Raw genomic sequence first — 22162 nt, 5'->3', positions numbered from 1 at the left:
TGTGGGGAGCAACAGTCCTATGTTGTGATAGTAACAACAGCTACCCTGAGCACTTCTGGGTGGCAGGCCCCAGGCTGAGGATTTGTGTCTGCATTATCGTTTGACTGTGAGGTAGATAATACCCCCATTTAATGGCTGAGAAATGGAGACACAGAGAAGCCAAGTCACTTACCCAAGGTCACACAGCCCCTCTCTGCCACATGCCAGACAAGCAGTCTACAGGGAAGGGCTGTGTGACAGAGCTGCAGGTGTGGGAGGTCGAGGGGGGGTGGCATTCCCTACCTGGGGCCTTCATCCTTCCCCCAGACCCTTTCTTTGTGCCTGCTGCCGTGCTGCAGGTCTAGGTCCTGAGAGCGCAGGAGGAGGGGGGTGGGCAGACGGGGTGGTGGGTGGGCTTTCCCCGCAGAAGGCAGAGCATGCGGGGGGGGGGTGCAGTGAAGTGCTGGGCCCGGTGCCTCGGTCAACCTGCCCTCTCCTCACCCTGTGTGGGAGTTGTGTGGGCCTCGGTGAGTTACGCGGCCCCTCTGTACGCCAGTTTCTCCATCTGCAAAATGGGGAGAGGATTCAGCATCTGCTTCAAATGGTAGTTATCTGCAACACCCAGAGGGAACCCTAATGTAAACCCTGGACTTGGGGTGATCCTACTATGTCAGGGGAGGTCCATGGATTCACAAATGCACCATGGTGGGAGATGGGGGGTGTTGAGAGTAGGAGAGGTTATGTTGGGGGGGGCACGGAGAATATGTGAAATCTCTGCTTTCTGCTCAGTTTTTCTGGGAACCTAAAACTGCTTTAAAAAATAAAAATCTGTTCTAAAAAGTCATTATAGGATGCTAGGAGTTCGTTCAGTGCAAAGTGCTCAGAGCATCTGTTGTTATTATAGTATTCTTTGCACCATCATCAGTTCATCCAGTGATTCATTCAGTCACTTCATATATGGTTTTGAACAGCTGGGGACACAGACGCTAAAATGCGCCCCCCCCCCCCGGGGTGAGCTCACAGTTGGGCAGTGAAGTCCTGTGGGCTCTCGTGGGCTCTGCTCCCTCTGCCATGGGGTACCGAGTGTTTTGGGGAGGGGAGCAGTGCACGTTGCCACCAGCCGGAAGTCACAGCACCATACGGCTGCGGCATGGGGGTGGAGGGGGTCAGCGGGATGGACAGCAGGCTGGGAGGTGGGCAGGGAGCCTGTGGGAGGGGAGTGTCAGCGCCACACTCAGAGGTTTGGACCATGACAAAGGTTTGATGCCATAAAAGACGCGAACAATTTGCATTTTAGAAAGTGCTTTCTGGCAGTTGAGGGTGGGTGAGTGCGGGGGTATCCCCCCTTGAGGACAGTTTAATGTTGGTGCGGGTCTGGGGTGGGACTGGAGAGCTGGGCGCAAGGTTGTCCCAGGCTCCACAAGGCCCGCATGCTTGGTCCTGGCCAGCAGGGTGGGCCGGAGGCAGCAAGGCCAGCACGACGGGCATCTTCCTTCTCTCTGCCCACACTCTGTCCCAGAGCCAGCTTCCCCAGCGTGTGCCTCCCGCCCGGCACTCCCGGGACGTCCCTGGGGCCCGGCCCAGCCCTGTCTGCTGGAGCCTGCCACAGAGAACTGCTTTATTTGAGTCCATTTTGCGCGTATGGAAATAACTAGAGGCCTCTGTATTTAATTTGGCTCAGCCAGGAAGATTTTTGGCTGTGTGTGTGTGTGTGTGTGTGTGTGTGTGTGTGTGTGTATTCTGAAAAATCTTTTCGAGTGAGCCCCAGGGTTGGAGGCTCTGGCCGTCTTTATGCAGTCAAAACCAACAAGGACTGGCCTGGCTTAGCTGGGGGTGACCGTCTGGCAGAGAGTGGGCTATAGGAAATGGCAAAAAAAAAAAAAAAAAACAGGGAAGAGGGTGGTGTCGTACACAGATGAGATCATGCTCAGGGAAGCTGTTTTGTAAACTTTGTTGCTTGAGGCCAGGTAAGCAGTGGGAAGGATGAAGGGGAAGGGGCTTCTGAAAGTATAAAGCTCCATACAGATCCACAAGAGACATTTCTGGTTTCCCAAGCAGGCAGTGCCTAGTTTGGTGTTGGGTTAGAGAACACTCATCCCGAGCCCCTCTTTTTGGCCTTGGCAATCCCAGCAGAGTCTCTCCATTGAGCCCTTCTTCTCTGAGCAGCAGTGTGTGGTCCACAGCAGAGACAGCCCCACGTGTCTACACAGGGGTTTGCAGTTGGCCAAGTGTGTCTCCCCCACCCCCCAATTCCCACATTCCTGTTGCACAAGCGGGGCAGGAGAATGATACCCACTGCAAAGATGAGACAGCCAGAAGCCCAGAGAGGTGAAGTAACTTGCCCCAGGTCACTCAGCCCGGAAGTGGGAACCTGGTCTCGACCTGGTCTGATCTCCACCCAGAGCTTCCCCACACACTCTGTGGGCATGTCTGGAGCCACAGGGGCATCGTTCCAGATACAGAGACAGGCAGAGGGGGCTTCCAACCCCAGGAGACCACCTACGAGTCCAGTTTGAGAATAAACACCAGGTATCCAATGGCTTTTCAAATTATATCTTGACCGTATGGAAACTGAGGAATGAGGACATCTGGAAAATCGGGGCTTGGTGGCTGTGATGACCATGTGCTTTTGGATCGTGACCAGTGTGGTGGCATTACTTCGATAGAGTCTTGTAAAAGTTAAATGGAGAATGCAACAGAACAGAAGCTCCTTGGCATTCCCACTAGTTATGCAAAGCTGTGGGAAGGCTTGGATCCTGCCCCTCGGGACTTGGTGTTCTAAATCAGGTTCCTTGGGAATGACTGAGCCCAGAGCTGCAGATCAGACTGCTGTTCTTTGAGAGGGGTCCTCTGTGAGCATTGCAAGCAAGTGCAGATGCCTTCAATAGGCAGGAAGGTGACCTATGGGGGAGGAGTAGGCAAGTGTGGTGGGCACTAGGGAGTGGTGAGGACTGGGGCAGTGGAGAAGAGCATGTGCCATCTGGGGGTAGCTATCCCCAGCTCTGTCTGTCATCAAGCAAGACTATAGGCCCAGTACAGCCAGATCCTTAACTGTTTCTCTCCCCAAGGAAAGTCAGAAGTCTGGATTTTCATTATAAAAAGCCCCTACATGGTAAATGTTGGCCATTTATTGCAGTGGGGGGAGGGATTGTTTGCTTTTTTAAATACTCTTTGGGCCTGGGAACTCTGTATGGAGACCTTGTGAGCCCCTTGCATGGAGGCGCTCTGTCTTCCAGAGAGCTCTGTGAAGTCTACAGTGTCCGTATGAGGAGTGGCGGTATGGGCATCGAGCCTCCCACCCAGCTGTCCCGGGGACAAGGCCCAGGGTCCCGGATGGGTGGGCCTCACCCCTGCCTTGGTCCTGGCCTGGATAGCACTGGGGAGAATAAAGGGCTTTTTCACAGCCTGTCTATGGAAAGGCTGCCCGTCCTGGGTTTGACTGCAGGCCTGGCGTTCGAGGCCTGATTTTCCTCTTGGTTTGGGCCTTATCCCTGGTTTGGTGCTCCGGTCCCCAGACGTAGGGTGAGCTCCCAGGCAGCTCGAGGACCTCTCTGGGACTCATGGTGATGCCACTGTGAGTGGCCCCTCCCCAGGCAGAGGCCCTGGCCGGGCTTGGTGGCAGGGTGTTCACGCCGGCCCCGGGCCCCTGCCCTCATGCAGAGAGTCATGGCTCTCCTCAGCCAGCTGGCTTCCAGCCGAAGCAGCAGTGCACGTTTGCCAACCTGTGGTGTGAGACTCTGCTCCTGCTTCCTGTCTGAGGCCCCGCCAGCGCCAGCCTGGCCCCACAGGCCTCCCGGGGTTGTGGGGGGTGGGCCGAGGGGAGCTGAGCCAGGGGTCCCCAAGGGGTGAGACTGCATGAGGCCCCTGTTCCTTTGTGACTCGGGGTCTGGAGAGCAGTGCTCTGGGTTCCGCATCCGTTGAGTATTTCCAAGGCCCAGCTGCCAGGCGAGGGAGCGAGTGTGGACGCAGATCCCTGTCATGGCTGTGCCATGTGTCAGTGACCCAGCAAGCCTCCCTCCCCTCCAGGCCTTGGGCTCCTGCTTCCAGATGACAGAGGAGTGAGCCCTGCCACTGGAGGGGAGTGGACCAGGGGCCCAGGCAACATGCCAGGGGACAGTGGGCTAAGGGGGCGCCGCCCAGGGTGTCTGAGAGCAAATCAAGAGGGGTTCGGTCCTACGGCTCCTGGTCCAGGGGAGAAGGTGAGACGGGCATGGTTGTGGGGATGCACCTGGCGCAGAGCTCTCCGTGTTTGAATGCACGAACAAGTGAGAGATGCCGCTTCCCAGGTGTGTGTGGGCTCCTTAATCACTGGCAGCATCACTCATTCGTTCCTTTGTTCATTCATTCATTCACCCAGCAAATACTGACTGAGCTCCTGCTCACGCCAAGCCCTGTTTGCGGCCCTGGGGAGGCCTGATAAACAGAGGCAGCACTGGCAGCCCCACCGCCACCCTTCCGGATCCCACTTTCTCCTGGAGAGAAGGACTTACAGATCAGAGCGAAGGGAAAAAGGTGGTCAGCAAGACGTGCTATGAAGGGAACCAAGAGTTCGACATGACAGGGGTGTGGAGGCACCTGTATACAGATCAAGAACACCCCTTTTCCTTCCCTCCTGCCAGGGCGACCCCTTTCCCCCACGTCTGCCATGCTCCGAGCTCCAGGGCACGCCCTGTGCAGGCCCCCGCGCACCACGAGGGGCTCCCCTGGCCCTGCGCTGGGCACCGTGTTTCTGCACAGCCGAGACCCTCTTCCCGATGGGAGCAGCCAGAGTCAGGAACATTCAAGGGTGATGTGCTCGCAGGTTCTTGGGGCTGCCCTCCAGCGCCTCCCTGTCCTGTCCCAGGACCCTGAACTCCAATCTCCAAGGCCCCCTCTGGTCCTCTGGGCTGTTTTAACGGCAGTGACTCACAGCCACGCCATGGGACAATCCAGCCCGTCTCCAGCAAGGGCAGACAGATGTTCTTTATGCTCAGGAGTGAGGCCTGGCCTGGGGAGATTGGAGCCACCACCTCCCCGGGGGCCGGAAAGATGATCTTGGAAAACATGTTGACAGGGCGAGGGCCTGGTGGCATGCGCTGGCTTCACGGGACAGCAGACTTTTCTCCTTCCCTCTGGCTGTGCACTGATGGGAACATGCCCCATCTGAGGATGAGCACTGCTGAGGCCCCTCCTGGATAATTCCCTCTAATTAGGCAGAGCGTTCGTTGTCTGCAGGGCTCCTTGCCAAGGCACCGTTCACCTGACTCCACCACATTGCCTCAAAGCGGCGGCCAGCCCCCCACCCCAGGCAGGTGGGAAATTGAGGCTCAGGGAAGCTGGGGTTGGAGAGCCTCACCATCACTCACATCATCACGGCATCAGGATGGAAAGTGCCTTGCAGCGCCGTGCAGGGTGCTCGGGACCAGAGGGCAGGGAGCAAGAGTCGGTGCCACCACCGTGCCCCCTCCAGCTTGGGCATCGTGCAACGCGGCCCCTTTCCTGCTGTGCTCGAGCAGTCCAGGAAGACTCCGCCACTCCTAACTGCTGCCTGCTTCTCCCCGTGCCTCCTGCCCGCCCCGCAGGAGCCGCTGACAAGCTGGGGGAATGCTGGATGTTGGTTCAGTAAGCATGGCTCTGAAAATAGCCTCCCGCTTTGAGAAGTTCATTGTTCCGAGTCCTGTATTTTTATACATATATTAAAAGCCACTTCTGGAGGTCTTGGTGCCAGGTAATTAGAGATAACGCTGTAGCCGGGAGGTGCATCTGGGCCAGAACTTGTCTCGGCCTCGGCAGGGCAGGCCTCAGGGTGGGAAGTTAGCAGGAGGGGGTTTGGCCTGGAGGTTAAAGGGCAGTCAGCAAAGAGGGAGCTGGGCACCCATGCTAGGGTTGCTCTGGGAGCAGCTGTTCTGGGCTCAGGGGCCACCTGAGAGGTCTGAAGGTCACAGAAGCCAAAAGGTGTGGGGATGGAGACCAGGGGTCAGTGGTAGGGGCTGTGGGCCCACTCCCTGCAACGGAGCACAGGGCTGGAGGGAACCTCCCATTTTCTCTTGGTTAAGACTTTGGACTCCTGAAATTGGCCCTACCTAAGCCCCGGCTTGCTGGTGGGAGGGGTCGGGCCCCCTCAGCAGCCCACTGACCCCCTCCTTGCCCCTCAGGGAACAGTGAGACCCCCAGAGGAGGGACCCCAGCTGGCTGCATCCTCTGCTGCCAGCTTAAATCTCAGTGACCCCAGCCCGTGCCCAGTGCTGCTCCTCCCAGGGCCCCCCACTTCTGTCACCGTTCAGATGTGCCTGGGTCTGTCCCAGCTTTAAAACCAGTCTTCCTTGGGCGCCTGGGTGGCTCAGTTGGTTAAGCGACTGCCTTCGGCTCAGGTCATGATCCTGGAGTCCCGGGATCAAGTACCGCATCAGGCTCCCTGCTCAGCAGGGAGTCTGCTTCTCCATCTGACCCTACCCTCTCTCGTGTTCTCTCTCTCATTCTCTCTCTCTCGCTCTCAAATAAATAAATAAAATCTTTAAAAACAAAAAAACAGTCTTCCTTGCAGCCCCCTTCAGCTGCCACCCCAAGCCCCCACTGTCTTCTCAGACACCGTCCTCCAAGGCCTTTCCTCACCCCGCCAAAGCCTGACTTCTAACCCCTCTCTGTGCCAACCTTGCAGCGCCTTGTCCCTGCTCTCTGCTGCCTCAACTACTCTTCGGTGACTCTGGCCTCACCAACTTGGCATCAGGACCCTGAGGACTCCTGCCCTTCCTCTCATTCCTCCCACAGGTGTCTTCTGGCTTGTCACCATCTCCCACATAGATCTCTTCTTCTGTTCCCACCTGGCTGCAGACAGCGCTGGCCCTGCATCCTTCCCTTCTCACTCGGCCTGCAAGTTCTGGTCCTGCCTGCCCTCCGTGCATGCCACACTGAACTTCTCCATCCCCTGTGGACGCGGCGGACACCCACCTCCTCCCGCTCAGCCTTCACCCCTCATGGCCACACGGTGCTCCTCCTCAGGTCGTAGCTGTTGGTGCCTGCCTCCTAGGAGGCCTCCCCCCATCTAGCACCAGGGCACGGGCTCCGCTCGCCATCCTGCAGTGCCAGACGCTTCCTCCGTTACTATTCCTAACACGAGCCGTCATTATTAATTAGTTGCATCCCCCAGTGTGCCCACGGGGACAGGGCTGTGTCTGTCTGTTCACTGCTACACTCACAGTGCCTGGCAGGGGTCTGTCACCTAGTTGGCATTCGGTACATGTTCACGGAATGAAGCGCCAGAGTTCTGTGTTTTAACAGAATCTAGAATCTGTGGTTTAACAGAATCTAACAGAATCTAATGGGGAAACCCCAGTTCTCAGGGCCTGACACCCAGACAGTCACATCCCCACATATAGTGGTATGGTGGCACTATAAAGAGAAATGAAGTGGGGAAGAATAGGGAGGGCCAGGGAGGGGTATGGCTTTTAAATGAAGTGAACCGAAGGAGGTGAGGGAGTGAACCAGGTAGACATCTGAGAGAAGAGACACCAGGCAAAGGGAAAAGCATGTGCAAATGTCCTGAGGTAGGAGTGTGCCAGGAGTACAGAGTAACAGTGGGGCTGGGGTGGGGTGGCCAAGAGGGCATGGAGGGAGGGGGTAGCAGGAAGAATGTTTGGGTCTTATAGTCTTCTGGGTCACTCTGAGGATTTGGGCTGTAGATCCCAGTGAGGTGAGAGCAGAGGAGGGACGTGGTCAGAGTTGTGTTTTAACAGGATCCCAGCTGCTGTCTGGAGAAGGGTGGAAGGGTGTAGTAGAGAGGCTGTGGCAGCAACATAGGGAAGAGGTGAGGGCAGTGCAAACCAGGCTGGTGGCTGGGGGCAGGCCAACGGGTCAGATGTTGCCCCTGCAGTGGGGTGTAAAGAAAAGAGACTTGCCGGGAGCTACTCTCAGATTTTTGGCCCGAGCCGCTGCAAGATTAGCGTTGCTCTCAGCCAAGGTCGGGGAGGCTGCCGGAGGACCTGGCCTAGGGTTGGGGGAGCACAGGAGCTCCGTGTGGAGCCTGCCTTTGAGAGGTCTACTCGTCATCTAAGGGGTGGTGCTGGGCAGTCAGATGTTGGGGTTTTTTGGTGCTTTTGTGATTACTGTATATCCTCATTAAAGCAAATTGAGTAACTAGTTAGAGGAGGAACTCCCCACCCCCACCTCCACCTCCACCAAGCCCTGCTGGGGCACCTCTTGGATTATCCAGAAAGCTCATCACCTCCCTTGCTGTAGATACGGAGCTCCTGGTTAACCAGCCAGAAGTCACGTTGAGCATGTGTGCCTCATGTGGACTCACACCCTAAATCTTTTCACAACCCCGGCCCCTCTGTCCCAGGCTTGGCCAGCGTCTGGAGGCTCTCAGCCCAGGGCTCAACCTCTCTGCCTGCGTGCGTCCTGGGGACCCATTGCCGTGGCCTCTCCTAGAACTCTCACTGGCTTTGCAGCCTAGGATCGCGTCCCTTCCTGCTCACCACTCACTCCTGAGGACACTTCCTTCTGGTTGCGTTCGTCCTGCCCCTGCCCCCCAGGGGAGATGCCTAGCCACTCCTCCCAGCAGGGACAGAGCTTTGGGGTGTTCCTGGGTGTTCATAAGTCACCTCGGTCCCCGGCAGGCATCTGTCCTCCCAAGAACCACTTACCAGGTGTGGTCCAGCCTGTAAGGCTGTAAGCATCTTGAAGCTGCAGCCTTTCCTCTACCTCCTCTCCCCACCCCAACGAGGGAAGAAGGTGTGGAGAGCCTCCCTCACTTCCCTGGGGAAGTCTTCTCTGTCCCCTTCTTGCTGGGCATACCAGCTGTGTGTCCCTTTACACATTCCCTCTTCCCTTGAAACATGCCCCTCTGTGTCCTTGCACCCTGCTCCTTATGGCCAGGCCAGCCCTTGGGGGATGCCTCCTGTCTCCGGGGACTTTTCACAGAGTGGGAAGGACTCAGAGAATGTCGCACAGCTGGGTCCTGGCTCTGCCCCGAGCTCTGCAATCTTGGGCAAGCCACGAGTCCTTACTGAGTCTCCTCAATGGGATCATTGCAGGGATTAAATACGTGGATGTGGTTTGCGCGAGGGCTCCCATGTGGCACAGTGGGTGTGTTTGTGCGGTGACCCGCCCTGAGCCACAGCAGTCCCTGAAGACTGGTTTTCTAGACCCTGTTGGAACACCTACACTACCCCCTGAAGCAGCCCCTTCCCCAATAGCTGAACTGCTGAAAAACTCTACTTCCCTGAAGCTGCCAGGCTGCCTTCACCCTGCCTCTGGTTCCACAGACCTGCCTGCTCCCATTGCCCCAGGATGACCCTGCAGAGATCTAGGGGTTGTGGCTGGTCCCAAGGCTGCCTTTCTCCAGCTGAGCCCTCCCTGCTCTTCCTCAGAGGACATGGTCTCCTTTTCCTTCCCACCCTCACCTCCTCCCTAGACCCTGCCCTAGTCTGTCTGCATCCTTCCCCGAGGACCTGGAACAGAGCAAACCATCCCCTTCTCTGGCCTGAGTGATAGACCTCAGTTAATATGGCCTGGGTAGCAAAGAGCTATAGAAGCTCCACAACAGAGTATGTGAGGGCTGGGAATGAATTGTCCCTGCTCTGGCCTAGACTCCCTTTCTGGAAATCAGAAACCCTGAGAGCAGAGCATGGGGGAGGCCACAAGGCCTGGAGACATGAGGGGCATCCGTATTTCAGGAGGCTGTTTGGCTCTGGCCTGCGCAGACTGCCAGCAGTCAGTGTGGACCGAGGCTCCTGGCATGGGCATTTAACCATGGGCAGGCTTTCAGAGCACTCCTTCCTCCAGCGGGGGACCCAGCCCACTCTCAAGAGAGCGGCTTCGCCATGTGATATGACCATAGCTGGCCGCACACACAAAGCCCAGGCTTATTTCTCTCATGACCATGCACAGCCCCAAGACCCCTAGGCTCTGGACCCCAACCCTGGATCCCCAGCATATCAACTGCATGCTTTTCCTCGGGGCAGCCAGTTGGCCGAGACACCCACTTGGGGTCAAGTCCCAGCCCTGCTGTCCTGCAGGGGTGACCTTAGCCCAGTGACTCAACTCCACTGAGCCCCAAGCTCAGAAGGCACAGCTCCCTCCTAGCTCCCAGGGATGGTAGTTGGGTCATAGGCTATGTCTGAACACTCAACACAGCACCTGGGCTGTGTTGAGGAGAGTTACTTACAGAGGAGAGTTACTGCTGCTAACCCACCCGGTGTGTGTGGACGAGTGTGCATGTGTGTGAGTGACTGAGAAGTCACATAAGCACAGTGAGTAAATGCGCAGACTCAAGCCACACTGCCTGGGTTCTAGCCGTATGACCTTGGGGTTGAGCTTAACCTCCTCTCTGTGCCTGTAGGGTGGTTTAGAGAACTGAGTTACATAGAACACTTGGAAGACCACTAACTATATACACATTAGCTGTTACTACCATCAGCATCATCGATGTTGGGGCGAACAGCCAGCCCCCTGACAAGAGGGTCCCTGCTTCCCCCGTGCCCCCTTGCCTCTCTGCCCAGAGCCTCCTCTGACTAACATTTTTCTTGAGAAAAGTCATTCATGACTTCACAAGTCATAATTAGAGACATCCGTGGCCTGAGTGACCGAGGGCCCCCGGCCCTGACTCACTCCCCAGCTAGAGTCAGGACGTGGCGTCTGGGCCATGGGGCCCGGGTCGCTTTCTGGGACTCTCCCGCCCTCCCTAGGGCCTCATCACCGGTGACTACGGCCCATGGCCGGAGGCGGCTGTCCGCGCCAAGACAGGCCCTACAGCAGGCAGAGAGGCGGGTGACCCTGGCTCGCACACTGGGCCTGTCTGCTCCCCACCTCTGGCTGCCGGGACGTGTAGGTTAGGCCGGCCGGGTCAGTCGGAATAACCAGAGCCGGCAAGTACAAAGTGCCTTTTATGAGCCAAGCAGTCTTTTAAGGACTTCCTCTGTGTTAACTCCGTTAAGCCTCATAGCAGTCTTGTGAAGTCGGGACTCTGCCCCCATCTTACAGGAAAGGAAACTGAGGCATAGAAGTATTCCTGCCCCTGGTCACACAGTTGGTAAGCGGCAGAACCCAGACATCTGACTCAGAGGCTGCCATAGGGAGCCTGTCCAGCCCCCTCACTTGGTGGAAAGGCACAGGGATACTGCCGGGGAAGAGGGGAACTTTTCAAAACATGTTCTTAGTTCTTATGTTTTTCATCATCCTTGGGCAGTCAGAAACTCTAGATGCTGTTCTGTAGTGATCCAGCCATTTCCCCCACATAAAAACCACACACACACCAGCCTCCAGCAGAGGAAGGCATGTTGGGAAAACTGGAGCAGGGGAGGAGGAGTTTGGGGTCACTTTCCAGGGACACAGGGCTCCGAGTCCCCAGGCCAGCAGGGGAGGGCTGGGGACACATCTCTGTGTAGTTCCAACTATCACCTGGACAGCTGTGCTGGGCCGGGCCCACCTCTAGAGCCCCATTGTGCATGTGTGGAGCTTTCTCGGCAAGGAGCCAGTCTCGGTCCCTGTCTTTGCAGGACCAAGCCCCACGGAGCAGGCTCTTGGGGGTGGGTGGACCCTCACGCTCTCTTTCTCCAGGTAATCTACACTGTGACAGAGTGTGGGAATGGGGGCCACACTAGGCAGGGGGTGGCCCCATGCAGGAAGTAGGATTTGAGCCAGGACCAGAGTGTGGCCCCTCAGAGGTAGACTACTCCAAGTGACGGGCAGGGGGGAGCCACAGGGTGGGAGTGCACATTCAGACAGTCCGTAGCAGCTTCTAGCAAGTATAGGAGTCCTTTTGCTCTATTTCTGACAGGTGTCTGACCTGCTACAGCTTGCATACTTCCAGTGACAGAGAGCTCACCACCTCCCAAGCAGCCCTAACCACGTGAGAGCATTCTTTCGTCAGGTTGGGTGACCTTGGTCATGGTTCTATCCACGGAAATCTGCTCCCTCCTCCTCTTGTCAGCCTGTCAGTGGCTTGATGATAGGCATCATCTCTCCCCTCTGGCTGCTTTTCTCCTGGCCAGGCAGTCCCAGCTTTTGGTGAGAGGTGGTTTCCAGACCTGGAGGTTTATTCCTGGCATACTGTAATTTGGGGTTGGCAAGTACAGTTCACGCCACGCGCCCGCTGGGGTCAGTCACGTGGAGCACGGGGTTGGAAGATGTGCGGGAGGGAGTCTGATCAATTAGCAATGTCGGCCAGACGAAAGTGGGGCGAGCAAGTGCCCCCGGTTTGTGATCTGCACTCTGGGGCTCTAGACGATCAGTGCAGCACCCAGACACGGTCCTCTGCGGTGATCTGACACCCGTAGCGGGCCGCAGGGCTGTTTTTGCTTCTGGCTTTGTATTAATTCGTGTTAGCGACTGGCTTCCCAGCCGCGTCACAGCATTGGCTCATGTTAAACTTATGGTCAGCCAAAAAATCTTGTCTTTTTCCTTAGAACAGCCATCCGTCTTCCCCCCGGGCTTGACATTGTTTCCATTATATGGATATATAAGTAATTTAAATCAATCCCTTGTTGACGGGCATTTAGATTATTTCCAAATGTTTATAATTAGAACCAACACTGCAGTGAAATTCCTTGTATTTACCTCTTCACAGATTTGCTTGTTTCCTTAGCGTGAATATCTAGAAGAGGGATTACTAGACCAGGAGCATCTTCGGAGAGTGCTGGGCAGCAGCCACCCAACTGTCGTAGAATGTTCCAGAAACTCTAAACTGTCAGGGACTGTCAGGCCCTTGGAACAGGTGCCCGCGCCAATCCCTGATTTGCATATGGCCCAGGCCTCTGAGAGAGCCCACGAATGCCGTTGTGTGGTTTAGGACCCACTACAGTGTTCGGGCCTGGCTGATGGACAAAGGTTGTGGAAGAAGCTTCCCCAAGGGAACTGACCTGGGTGATGAGACGGTGAGCTCCAGCCAGGAAATCACTGTGGTGAAGAAGCAGTGTGCAGGGTGGGCTGCTGGTGCAGGGGGCTTGGGTGGCAGCAAGGGGGGCCGGGGGGGCTGCTGGGCCAGGGCTGGTGGTTCCCTGACCCCCAACTCCCTGCTGTGTCAGGCGTGGACATCATATAAAGCAAAGATCTATGGGGTGTCTGATCTGCTGTGGGGAGGGAGAAGATGACTGTTCTGTTCACACTCCCCCAGGAAGGAACTGGGGGCAGAGCTGAGTCCTAAGCAGGACGGGGGGCTCGGGGTTCAGGGTGTTGCTGTAAGTAAAGCATCTTTATGGGTTCTGCCGGAGCCGCTGCCCAATCGAGTGGGTTTGATAGTGGTTTCTAGCTAGCGCTCTGAAAACGTTACACCAGCTTAGACTTCTGAAATGCCTGTTGCTGCCCATACTCGTCAACACTGGGCATTTTCACTTGACAAAAATGATATTTCTGTGAACCAGCTGTCTGGTGCAGATTTCAAGACTCTCTTTTTATGTCTAATAGTGTGTAGCTCCTGATTATCTTCTGGCTTACGGTGGGTTCTTAAGCTACATGCAAGCACTCATGCATTTCTCACTTTTGTCCACTCCTGTACTGGGGGGCAGTGTCTGTGATGGGGTCATGCTGGCTGCAGGAAGTTGGCCTGGCCATTTCGGTTCTGATCAGGGTGGTCTGAGGCTGGTGGTGATTTTGGTGGGGTGGAAGGCCTGCCACATTGTACCAGTCAAGGGGATACCGTTCATGTAGATTCAACAGGACTTGGTGACAGACTGAATGGGGCAGGGGCGGGAGCTGGTGGTGGGGGAGGGACTGAAGAGATGATGCCCAGGATCCTGGCTTCGGGTCACTGCATGACAATGGAGAAAGATCACGAGTTTGGTTTGGGGCACATAGGAGGTCTGGCAGGGGTGATGCAAGACGCTGTTCCAGGACCCAGCCAACAGCAGGCATGGGGAAGTGCCATCACTCATTTGGTAAGTATTTACTGAGCACTGTTAGCCAGGCACGTGTGTTGGCACTTGGGAAACATCAGTAAGCAAAACAGACAAATTACCCCCACCCTCCTAGAACTTACATAGTGACATGGGAGACAGCAAACCAAAAAACAGGATAAATATATTACATGTTTTGAAGTGATGATGATCATCAAAGATTTAAAAAAAAAAAAAAAAGGCAAAGAAAGAGACCAGGAATCTTGACGGGGAGGGAGCTGTGATTTTAAATCTGGTGATGGCAGAGATCCGGGGAAGAGTGTTCCAGACAGAAAGAAGAGCCAGTGCAAAGGCCCTGAGGCAGGAGCATGCCTGACCCCTTTGAGCAGAGAGAAAGGAAGCCAGTGAGTCAGGAAGTCAGAATGAGCAAGGCAGGGAAGGAGCCAAGATGAGAGCAGCCAAGGTCAGGCGTTCAAGGACATTGCAAGGACAGGGTCTTCTAAGTGTGATGGGACCAGGGGAGGCACTCAATCTTACGTTTTATCAGAGTCACAGTGGCAGCCTTGGGGAAGAGAGAGGCAGGGGGACCACTGAGGAGGCTGTTGTGATAATCCAGGGAGCAGGGATGGTGACCTGAGCCATCTGCTAAGAAGTGGGCAGAGCCTGGGTGTGTTTGGAAGGTGGGGCCGATGGGGGAGAGGAGACTGGAGTTGCTGTCATGGTGAAGAGAAAGGCTGCAGGTGACTGTCAGACCCCTTCCCTTGGCTCTGAGGGGAGGCTTGGCCCTCTCTCTCTAGCATGTTCTAGAACCTGCTGGCTTAAGACAGTTGGGAGCCAGGTAATGCCCAGAGCCGGAATCCTGGACTGGCACAGCCCCAGAAAGTGCTTGCCTCCCACCAGCCACCTCTGTCCCTGTCAGGTCACGACCCACCAGCCACCTCTGTTCCTGTCATGTCACGACCCACGCTGACATCCTGCTCATGTCCCCAGCCATTGAGGCAGCCGGGCTCTTCCCCACTACCAAGCAACATACAGCCCTTGAGTTCAGTAGCTTGTCACCTGCTTCTCTTTCCTCAGCCCCTTCTGCCCCAAACCACAGCCGTCAGGTAATGATGACAACCCCTCAAATTCACAGACTGACCCCTGCCCCATCCCCGCCACTATCAGGAAGAATGCGCCTTTGCCTGTTCGCTGTTACTTTGAGGCCCAGTGAGCAAGGCCTAGGTAGGGGGTTGAATCCCCCACAGACATGAGAGGTGGACACTGCTCCTTTATCCCAGGGCATGTTGGGGCAGTACGACGAGGGTCCCAGCCCACCACTCCCTGACAGAGCCACCATGAGGCACGACAGAAGGGCTTCCTGCTCTGGGGATTGCCCTTCAGTCTCCCCGTGTTTCTGTAAACTCGTGGTTTTGAGACTGTTTTAAAACCTTCTGAGCAGAGCCCCGGCTGCTTGTCTTCAAGGATGAGATTTTGTTTCCTGTCAGCCTCTTGCTCGGAAAAACAGACTCTGCCCCTGACTAAAGCATTTCCAGTATGGGGGATGTGTGTGTGGAAATACTTCCTTATGAGATGCTCACAGGCTGCACAGAAAAGGTGAGGCAGGGAGGCGTGTGGGGCCAGAGCGAAGGCAGGGGCTTTTGGTTGGCTGTCCATGGGTGAGCTTGCTTATCGACTGCCTGCAGGTCTGATAGGGGGATTCCCTCTCTCTGTCATACAACTACTGATCAAGCCACCGAGTATTTATTGTCAAGTATTGTTCAAAGGTTTATCAAAAGAATGAGAGAATTTTTCTTAATCTCAGGAAACAAACTGAGGGTTGCTGGAGTGGAGGGTGGGGTGGGAGGGATGGGGTGACTGGGTGATGGACACTGGGGAGGGTATGTGTTCTGGTAAGCACTGTGAATTGTGCAAGACTGTTGAATCTCAGATCTGTACCTCTGAAACAAATAATGCAATATATGTTAAGAAAGAAAAAAAGAAGAAGAATGTAGCAGGAGGGGAAGAATGAAGGGGGGGAAATCGGAGGGGGAGAAGAACCATGAGAGACGATGGACTCTGAAAAACAAACTGAGGGTTCTAGAGGGGAGGGGGGTGGGAGGATGGGTTAGCCTGGTGATGGGTATTGAGGAGGGCACGTTCTGCATGGAGCACTGGGTGTTATGCACAAACAATGAATCATGGAACACTATATCTAAAACTAATGATGTAATGTATGGGGATTAACATAACAATAAAAAAAATTAAAAAAAAGAATGAGAGAATTTTTAGCTCTGCTGGTCCCCATCCTTCTCCCCCACCCGACGCATATACAGGGGGCCCAAAGGAAACTGCTCTTGGGTAACTGTGATGTCAGGAGAGTCTTGAAGGGTGGGTATTCCTCTGACACCTTAAAAGCATCTAGTCCATCCCACATGGATAATGGACAGGGAGACAGGCCTTGAAATGAGGGGTGACCCACCCTGATTCGCAGCCAGATCAAGGCAAAGCACCCAGAGAGAGCTCTTCCCCAAGGAAAGACCTTTGTCACTTTGTCACACTTTAGCTTCTGGGGAGCAGGATGGGATGTCCTTTGTCACAGGACACCAACTGCATGTCCTCAGAGGTCAGAGCCAGTTGGTGGAGCGGAAGTCCTATAGTATTCTTGAACTACAAGTTGGAAGGCAAGCACGGGGATTTGCAGCCCATCCCTGGCTCAGGGCAGAATTGGAACCACAGGGCAGGCTGCTTCCCTCTGCCCCCACTCTGAGTCTGTCTCTCCCAGGAGTCTGTAAACAGTCACATTCTATGCTCACAGGGCAGCCCTGCCAGGCCTTGTGATGTGACTGGAAGCAGAGCTGGGCAGGGGGGAGACCAGTTGGCCCCAAGGCGTTTGCACCCAGGGTGTTCCCATTGGTCTGAAGACAGGACTGTGGAGGAAGGACCGCAGCCTGGGAAGGGGTGCAATGTTCCCTTCTCTCTTCTGGGCCCCTTCCAGAGAGACCCCCTGCCCTGGCCCTAGGGATCAAATAGAGGGTCTCTAAAGGTTGAGTGATATCCTGCAGGGACAGGGAGATGGCAAGGCTTGACCAGAGAGGCTACTAGAAGCCGAGTTAGAAACAACCTTGCCTCTTTGTGCTATACTAAAAAGCAGTCTGCAGCAGGAACCAATGTCCATTTTCTGAGTTCCTGACTTTGGGATGAGTAAGCCAGCCAGTCCTTCTCTGTCCCCCCCAGTCTGGCGCTTGGAATGTTGAGAGGGATGTCTGTGTCCTGGGAATGAGGCGCAGCGAGGTGGAGGGGTGCACACCGCCCCCCAGGTCTTGGAGTCCCGCCAACTTGGGCTTTGATCTCAACTCACCCACTCACTACCTGTGCGACCACAAGCAGGTCCCTGTACTTCGATGGGCCTCAGTTTCCCCACCTGGAAAAGGGGAGTTAGTAATTCTTTCTTTGCAGACTAGTTTTAAGATTTAAAAAAAAAATGTATGTACAACACTGTATTCATTCCCAAGCCTGCTGTAACAAGGACCACAGACCGGCCGGCTTAAACAACAGACATTTATTTTCTCACTGTTCTCACTGTTCTGGAGGCCCGAAGTCCAATATCAAGGTGTCGGCAGGGCTGATGTCATTGAGGCCTCTCTCGTTGGTGTGCAGAAGGCTACCTTCTCCCTGTGTCCTCACGTGGTCGTCCCTCTGTGCGTGTCTGGGCCCTAATCTCCTGTTCTTAGAAGGACACCAGTGACGTTGGATCAGGACCCTGACGGACCTCATTAACCTAACTATCTCTTTGAAGACCCTGTCTCCTCCACATTCTGAAGTACTGGGGGTTAGGACTTCAAGATACAAATTCTGGGGGGACATGGCTCAGCCCATAAAAAACCCTCCAGTGCCTGACCCTTAAGTAGGTATATAGTAAAAAAGTCACTTTTGTGAATGTCTGTTTAAAATAAGAACAAAAATACAAAAATCAGTGGTTTACTTAACCCAGGTGGTGGGAGTGAGGGAGAGAGGGTGACCAGATCCATTTAGTTGGTTAGCAGATTTTCACTGACCACCTACTACTGCGGGCCAGGCCCTGCTCTAGGCACTGGGGCCCATCAGTGCACATCGTGGGTCGAACCTCCATCCTTGCAAAGCTGACGTTCTCATGTAGGAGACGGACAGTAAGCAAAATCAATCAGTAAAGTGTGTCAGGTACCAGCCGGCAGTGTGGGGGACGCTGCGGGGCTGCCTCTTGAGCGTGGCTCCCTCCCACCTCCTGGTTCCCCATTGGGCCCTGGGCTCTGGTCTCCCACTCACAGGAGGCCTCTCTCGTCTCTCCGTCCCCTGCAGCGTGGAGGGCGAGGCCCCCAGCAGCGAGACCGGCACGTCGCTGGACAGCCCGTCGGCCTACCACCAGGGCCCCCTGGCGCCTGCTTCCAGCCTGAGCCCCGACCGCTACGAGCACACGTCGGTGGGAGCGTATGGGCTGTACTCGGGGCCACCGGGACAGCAGCAGCGCACACGGAGGCCCAAACTGCAGCACTCGACCTCCATCCTGCGCAAGCAGGCCGAGGAGGAGGCCATCAAGCGCTCGCGGTCACTCTCTGAGAGCTATGAGCTCTCCTCTGACCTGCAGGACAAGCAGGTAGGTGGGGCCCGCCGCGCAGGGACAGGCAGCCGGGGCAGCTCTGGCTGGAGATGGGTGGGTGCCCAGCCCTTTGCTGGGGCGGCCTGAAGCAGCAGGAGGCTCAGCTCTCCCACACACTGAAGTCCGGTTAAGTGCACCTGTGCTAGGAACGTGGCCTTCGCCTCAGCCCAGGCTCCCCTTCTTGCTCCGCCCGACCAGCGGAGGTGCCCCGAGTGAAGGGACTGGAGGGTCGGGACTTGGCCTCCGCCCCACTCACCATCCTCATGGCCGTGCACGCAGGTCAGGTGGCCAGACACTGAATGTCTGAGGTCCCAGGAGAGGCCTGTACCCTTAGGGGGTCCTCAGGAGGAGTCCCCGAGAAGGGCAGGAGGTCCGTTTACAACATAAATAGCACACACCCTGTAAAGAACACCAAGCCCATCCACAGCCAGCAGGCGAGCTTGCTTATTATATCCCCTTTGGTTTACAGCTCTTTGTTCTCGTGGGGAACGGCCTCGCTGAAGGCTCGCTTCCTCCCGCAGGGGCCTTGGCCCAGACCCACCGTGGGGTTGGCCCCTGTGTGCAGGACAAGGAGGTTGCACAGCCTGCCCGCTTGGCCGGGCTCCGGGGAGGACTAAAGATAGCCTCTTGGGGTTGAGGGGGAGGCCTGTCCTGGCTGCGTGGGGGGTTGAGAGGGGGCAGAGGGAGTGAGCGATCCCTGGGCGGGGGGCAAAGAGCTCTCACTTTTAGGACCTCAGGGGTGCAGGCACCTAGGAGGCCCTTGAATAAGAATTCTTGGGTGAAACTGAAGGCAAGTTTCAGGCTTCGGGAGAACCTCAGGCTGTGGCAAGCAGCCGTGCAAATGTGCAGGACCAGGCTTACCTGTCCAGCCTCCCCCGGCTCCTGGGCCGTCTCCTCATGAGTCCTAGGTGGTCACATTGACCCCTTGCCTTGCCGCCCTCTCTCTGCTCCCCAGGCTTCCTCTTTGTCTTTTACCGAGCAGAGGTCTGGGCCTGGTGCGGACCTGACTTCCAGGAGGTGCAGGTGCTGCCCACGTTGGGTCTTTCCTCCCCCCAAGCCCCCTGACAAAGTCCCCTACCAGCCCCCTCCTCTCCCTGTTCTCAGTGCTACCTCTCTGCCCTGATTCTCTTCATCCTTCTGCAGATGGCCCCTTGTCGGGCTATGGGAGCAGATACCGCCCCCCCCACCGTGGCGCTTGGCTCCGTGGCCAGGCCCACAGCAGGGGAAGACCACGTGGTCTCTGTTCCATTTATCACTTACACCCAGATCCAAAGTGGATCAGAAGCAGTTGATAGTAAAAGACCTCCAGCAGAACCGTTGAAACAAGTGAGGATGTTGAAGACCTCACAGAGGCCTATGGAGATAACCATCTGCTTCATATGGGCTTACTGTGGCACAGCTGTTCATTTTGATCCCATGCACATTAACCAAATGCACACCGTGTGCCAAACACTGTGCTCAGTGCTGGGGAGTCAACAGTGGACAGGGTGAGGCCCCAGATCTTGAGCTGACACTTTGGTCCAGGAGATGGACCCCACAGGCAAGTTAGCAATAAAAACAGTTTAATTCCAGAGTATGATACAAACTCCAGAGATTATGAAATAGGGGAAAGAAGTGGAGGTGACAGCATTGGATAAGGGCGGTGGGGAAGACCTCCTCAAGGTGGCATCTGAACTGAGTGTTTGAGGAAGGGGCCTTGCAGGAAGCAGTAACGCCAGGTGCAAAGGCCCTGAGGCAGAACAAGGGTGGCGAGGAAGAGGTGGTGAAAAGGTGAGAGGGCCCCTGAGCTATTGAGCTTCCTGGCAATCAAAGCAAGAGTGGGAATAGGACAGATTACCTGGGAACTGCCAGGTGAAAGTAGGATGCACAATTCCACGAGGAGTTAAAGTTGGGGAACACAAAGTCCCGTTTAGTGAAGGGAGCGCTTTGGCTTCAGGGCCTCCACACCTTCTGGTGGTTTCCTATCAATGAGAGCAGGAGTCCTGAGTCATGGAGAAGTGGTAGTTCTGCTTTGTGGAAGGGCGTTCCTCTCTGTTCCTTATCCCTCCCCCGCTGTTGAGAAGTGTCCTTTTAAAGGGAGAGTGAGGGCTAGAGGTCAGCTCCGCATCACTTCCCAGAGCCTCTATCCTCCGAGAAGGGGGATCCCAGAGCCCCTCTGCAGACTGCATGTCACGTGAGTATCGGGTGAGGGTGATGTATAGCAGGTGAGCACATAGATTGGATTCCCTCTCCTGCACCCCGATAAACTTCCAGACTGGGCCTCGGGTCCGTGGTGGCCCAGAAGGAGGAATGACCACCGTGAGTCTGGGGGATGCATAAGAGCTGGCCTGGGTCAGTTTATGTCCTCCAGGGAAGACCAGGAAGGAGGGACTGGGAGGGGATTTGATGACAACACAGAGCCAATTTCTGCCTTTCCAAAGTCCCTCTTCTCCCCCCCCCCACTCTTCCCCCCAGATTTGGGGAGCCGGTCTCAGACAAATAGGTCGCTGCTTGGTTTTCTAGGTCCAAAGTCAGCAGGAGAGAAAGAGCCCTGAGTGAGCCCTGGGCCTAAGCTGGTGGTCCTGGTGTCATGACTGCCCCCAAAGGTGACATGAGAGGGGCCAGGCTACCGGCCTTGATGGGCAGAGGAGAGAGGGCTTCCCAGAGCTCAGCCTTGGGCCCTTTATCGGCCCCGTCGGCTTTCAGAGCTCCACTCAAAACCCCAAAAAAACAAAGTCTGCTTACAGATGTGGAAGTGAGGTCATCTCTTTGGATGTTGTTCAGTAACTTCAGGGCAAGAGAAAAAACAGACCCACCCTGGCTGACTCTGGGCCCAGAAAAGTCGTTTTGATCCACCCACCCACCCCCCCACACACACACACACACTATACCCGCTCCTCCTATGAAGGGAGCTGCTCTGCCGGGCCTTTTGCTCCCTCTCCTGCGGGCCCAGAGAGCTGGCATCCCTGACGTGGGTGGCCTCCCAGAGCCGGGACGTGAGGGGCCGGGACCTGCACTGGGGTATGTGGGGCTCCAAGCCCTCTGTTCCCAGCCCACCCCACAGCGGCTCTGAGCGACCCTCTCCCCCGACTCGGGCCTTGGCTTGGATTTGCTCGGCATCTGTTTGGTTTTATTTCAGTTAAGTATGTGTGTCTGTCCGTTCTCCCTGACAGACTCTTTGCTTCTTGAGGGCAGGGACCTTATCTCTCTGTGCCACCAGCTTTGGTGTGATGCCCGGCACGGCCTAGGCCGGCGGGATCTAGACAAGCAGGGTGTGGTGCTTTGCCTCCCTGGCGCAAGCGTGCCTTCCTCCTCAGGGCCTTAGGCCTCTCCTGGCCCCACAGCAGGTGCCCCTCTGCCCAACACCCCAAGAGCCCTGGCTTCACAGAGCAGCCAGTTCCTTATCTTGAATTTTCTTTGATTCTTACAGGGTAGGCTCCCACTTTATGGGCACGTTTTCACACAGGAGCGAGGCACGGTTAGCAGCCCTTGGGGTTGTCCTTGATCACCAAGGGCTGGCATGAGCCTCAGGGCTTTGGGAGGCTGGTGTGTCACACAGGGGAGCCCCAGGCAGTGCCACCTGCCTGCAGCCCCGCCCCATCTCTGTACCTCATCACGGAGAGGGGCCATCAGGACCTGGGGTGCCAGAATGAGTGCTCGCTCTGGAGTCTGGGGGCCTCCACCCAGCTGGGTCACTTCTCTGGGCCTCAGTTTCCCCATCTGTCCAGTGAGGGGAGTTGGGGACCCCACAAACTGTAAAGACCTTCCAGGAATGCAGCTG

The 22162-nt window shown here is 56.0% G+C and overlaps 1 protein-coding gene across 9 annotated transcripts in view; it reads left to right on the top strand.

Moving 5' to 3' along the window:
* Positions 1-22162, top strand: part of IQSEC1 (IQ motif and Sec7 domain ArfGEF 1) — a 371367-nt gene that overhangs the window by 308026 nt on the left and 41179 nt on the right. For 8 of the 9 annotated variants that reach the window (XM_036099675.2, XM_036099673.2, XM_036099680.2 and 5 more), the window contains one exon: positions 18105-18399. In XM_036099675.2, the coding sequence (XP_035955568.1) occupies positions 18105-18399 (295 nt within the window). Of the gene's footprint in view, positions 1-18104; positions 18400-22162 lie in introns of those variants that run through there. The other variant, XM_078074599.1, reaches the window with a different exon arrangement.

This window comes from Halichoerus grypus, chromosome 1 (assembly GCF_964656455.1).
Source record: "Halichoerus grypus chromosome 1, mHalGry1.hap1.1, whole genome shotgun sequence".
In the NCBI taxonomy this organism is placed as follows: domain Eukaryota; kingdom Metazoa; phylum Chordata; class Mammalia; order Carnivora; family Phocidae; genus Halichoerus; species Halichoerus grypus.
Note: the sequence above shows the minus strand (reverse complement) of the source record. Positions and strands in the feature narration are given on the sequence as shown.